The sequence below is a fragment of the Populus euphratica genome, unplaced genomic scaffold (genome assembly GCF_000495115.2).
Source record: "Populus euphratica unplaced genomic scaffold, PopEup_1.0 scaffold128.1, whole genome shotgun sequence".
NCBI classification, from domain to species: domain Eukaryota; kingdom Viridiplantae; phylum Streptophyta; class Magnoliopsida; order Malpighiales; family Salicaceae; genus Populus; species Populus euphratica.
In genome coordinates, this window is record NW_011500015.1 from 446,783 (window position 1) to 450,345 (window position 3,563).

At 35.6% G+C, this 3,563-nt stretch overlaps 1 protein-coding gene across 3 annotated transcripts; it reads left to right on the plus strand.

The window, feature by feature from the left end:
* The first annotated feature begins 110 nt into the window (after positions 1-110).
* On the plus strand, positions 111-1,235 carry LOC105141659 (uncharacterized). Of its 3 annotated transcripts, none has more exons than XM_011048942.1 (7): positions 111-239; positions 323-398; positions 464-535; positions 680-743; positions 857-896; positions 983-1,053; positions 1,144-1,235. In XM_011048942.1, exons 2-7 carry the CDS (start codon positions 363-365, stop codon positions 1,218-1,220), a joined length of 360 nt encoding a protein of 119 aa, XP_011047244.1. In that variant the 5' UTR covers positions 111-239; positions 323-362; the 3' UTR covers positions 1,221-1,235. The 3 variants fall into 3 exon arrangements, with proteins under 3 accessions (XP_011047244.1, XP_011047245.1, XP_011047246.1); XM_011048943.1 differs by having other exon boundaries at positions 473-535; XM_011048944.1 differs by lacking the exon at positions 323-398.
* The last annotated feature ends 2,328 nt before the right edge of the window (positions 1,236-3,563 follow it).

The window sequence follows — 3,563 nt, forward strand, 5'->3', positions numbered from 1 at the left end:
TACCATTAAAATATTATTTTTAATTATTTTAATATTAAAAATAAATTTTAAAAAATAAAATATACATATTATTTTAATATATTTTTTAAAAATATTTTAAAATACAAATTTAAAACCTCTTTCCGTTTCTTCACTTCACTCCTTTAATTCTTCTTCTCCTCCTCTCTCCCAGCAGCTTCTGTATAGTATTTCTGCTCTCATTGATTAATTTGTGTCTTTGTCTCTAATCCTATCACAAGGTAACGCTTAAAAAACAAAATTAAAATCATTCTTCATTCTGCTGATTATACTTATTTTTAGCTGATTTCTTTAATTTTCATAGAGAAAGATAAAAGTGATTGGTTTGAGGCGTCGTTGTTGAAATGATCTGGGGAATTATTCGACGCAAACTCGCGTCGGTACTTATTAATTACTGCACTATTTTTTTATATTCTTTAATTTTATTTTAAACTAATCTCCTTAGTGTAAACGGTCTCAGTCAGTCTCGCGAATTAAGCATCCGGCGATGAGGGCGAGAGGTTACGGCCAAAACGAGGTACCTCTGCCTGCCTTTCTTTGAATAATCAATCCTCATTTTCCAATTACAAGTGAATTTGGGACATTGTTGGGTAAGAAATGTGGAGATTTAGTAATTTGTATACGTAAGCAAGTAATGAAGTAGAAGAATCTATCTGTACAGCTTCTGAGCAATGGTAAGGGGTGTAGGCATGCCGTCGGCAGCTTTAGTTATTGCACTACCTTAGGTAATATTGTTCTTTTTATTATTATCAACTTGCTTCTGTTCTTTGCTTGATATTTTACAACTTTTTATAACTTCATCTAAGCCCCTTTATTTCCGTATATTTTTTTCTTTTAGGGAGCCAATGTTGTCGTGCATATTCGAATAAGCCGAGGAGGTTAGTGAGCTGACTGACTCTTTTATATCTGTGCTATTCCTGTTGGTGTATTGGTTATATTTGGTTTCAGTTCCTAATTAATACAGGGAAATTACTGCAATACTTCGACCAGAATATTTTATTCCATTGAGGAGCAGATCATTTTCTTCATATGCTGGTAATTTATATGTTCATTTTTGTTTATTTTTATTTAGATTTTATGCTTCTTAATGGTGTTAATTTTTTTCCCCTGATTGTGGGTTTGTAGGAGATCTAGTTGATGCAATTGTCCCTTTCATGGGTGAATCTATTACTGATGGCACCTTGTTGAGCAGATTCTGGTGACAGGGTTGAAGTTGGTGATTTTAGGTCATTTAAGCAATCAAACACACATCAATTTACATGGTTCGGTAATTTGTCTACTCTACAGAGCTACTAGTTTGTATTAATCAAGTTTAGAAACAATACAAACAACAAAACAAGGAGGAGGAGAAAAAAACTTCTCTACTCAACTCAACTTTCACTCTAGCTCTCTCTGTGTTTCTCTCTATTTGTCTATATAATCAACTCTCAATAGCACCCTCTTTTTATAACTAATATAGGAGACAATCTTCTTCATTTAGTCAATTATGGTGGCTGCCGTTTTCTTTGTTTAGGCACCCACCATTGACTTTTACCATGCAACCACATGGCTGCCAACAACCATTTGTGTCCATACATAACAATCTCCTACTTGGACATAAATGGCACTAGATCTGTCTTTTAATTTTGAAGATCAACTGAAGCTTTACACGGCTTCAATTTATTAAGAGTAACTTTTTTGGTTAACATGTTAACTGGATTTTTGCTTCCACAAATCTTTTCTAGCAACAATTGCTCATCATCTAGCAATTGTCGGATGATGTGATATTTGATCTGAATATGCTTAGTTCTGGAGTGAAATGCTGGATTCTTGGCAAGGAAGATTGCATTCTGATTGTCGCTATACAAAGTGCCCTTTCCATTCATTTTGCCCAATTCTTTCAGGAAACTCTGTAGCCATACTATCTCTTTTGTAGATTTTGAGACTGCAACATATTCAGCTTCTGTCGTTAAAAGAGCGACTATCTTTCGCAAGGTAGAACTCCAAGAAACAGCAGTGCCTCCTAGAGTGTATATATATACTGTAGTACTCTTTCTGCTATCAATATCTCCTGCTAGATCAGCATCTACAAAACCTTTAAGTTTCAAATCACCAACTGTAAAAGTAAGACATGTTTCCGATGAACCTTTTAAGTACCTCATGATCCATTTCACTGCCTCCCAATGCTGCTTTCTAGGATTGCTCATATATCGGCTTACAACTCCCACTGCATGGGCAATGTTTGGTCTAGTACAAACTATAGCATACATCAAAGAGCCGATAACTGAGGCGTATGGAATCTTATCCATGTATCCATATTTTAGCTCAGTTTTTGGTGACTGGTCTCTACTGAGCTTGAAATGATTCCCCAGAAGTGTACTTACTAGCTTAGCATTATCCATACTAAACTTGCTGAGAACCTTCTTGACATACTCTGTCTGTGAAAGCTTTAGTATGTCTCTGTCTTTATCTCTGATGATTCTCATGCCAAGTATTTATTTAGCAGCTCCCAGATTCTTCATTTCAAATTGTTTTGACAACTGTTGTTTTAGCTTGTCAATCTCTTCCATGCTGGATCCTGCAATCAACATATCATTCACATACAATAGTAGAATGATATAGGAGTTGTCAAAATGTTTGACATAGCAACATTGATCAGCCTGTCATTTTGTGTATCCCAAACTACACGTGAAGTTGTCAAACTTCTTGTACCACTGTCTTGGAGCTTGCTTCAAATCATATAGGCTTTTTTTTAGCTTGCAAACTTGATTATCCTTTCCTTGTATTACAAACCCCTCTGGTTATTGCATGTAAATGTCTTCCTCCAATTCTCCATGAAGAAATGCTGTTTTTACATCTAATTGTTCAAGATGTAAATTTTCTGCAGCTACTATCCCCAGAACAACTCTGATTGTTGTAAGCTTCACAACTGGAGAAAATATCTCAGAATAGTCGATCCCCTTCTTTTGCTGAAACCCTTTTACAACAAGTCTTGCTTTGAACCGTTTGCTTCCGTCATGCTCGGTCTTTACTCTGTAGACCCACTTGTTTTGCAAGGCCTTCTTTCCTTCAGGCAGTTTAGTTAACTCTCAAGTCTTGTTCTTACTTGCTCGAGTTTTCATCATGTAAGGATTCTTCATAAGTTAATGGTTCAAATGCACATAGGAAACACCCAAAGACCTTTAAATGAGAAAGTTGTACTTCTTTTTCTCTCCATACTTCCTCGGGCAGTCTGAACTCCAAAGGAACTGATGGTCCACGGTTGATCAAATAGCTGGTTCATTTAGCTCTGTATTTTCTTGTATAGTAGTAATGGGTATGGATGTGCTTGAATTTTCTTGTAAGGACTCTTGAGTGGTAACATCGGAAAGTCCTTCTAATTTTATGAATTCAGATTTTTATGGACTCGTATTTGAATCAGTCATGTCTGTTTCTGTACTTAATCTGTCTTTGTACAAAACTTTCTCATTGAAGATCACGTTCCTGCTTTTGATAATCTTCATATTCTGATCATCCCAGAACCGAAATCCAAATTCTTCATCTCCATAGCCAATAAAGAAACATTT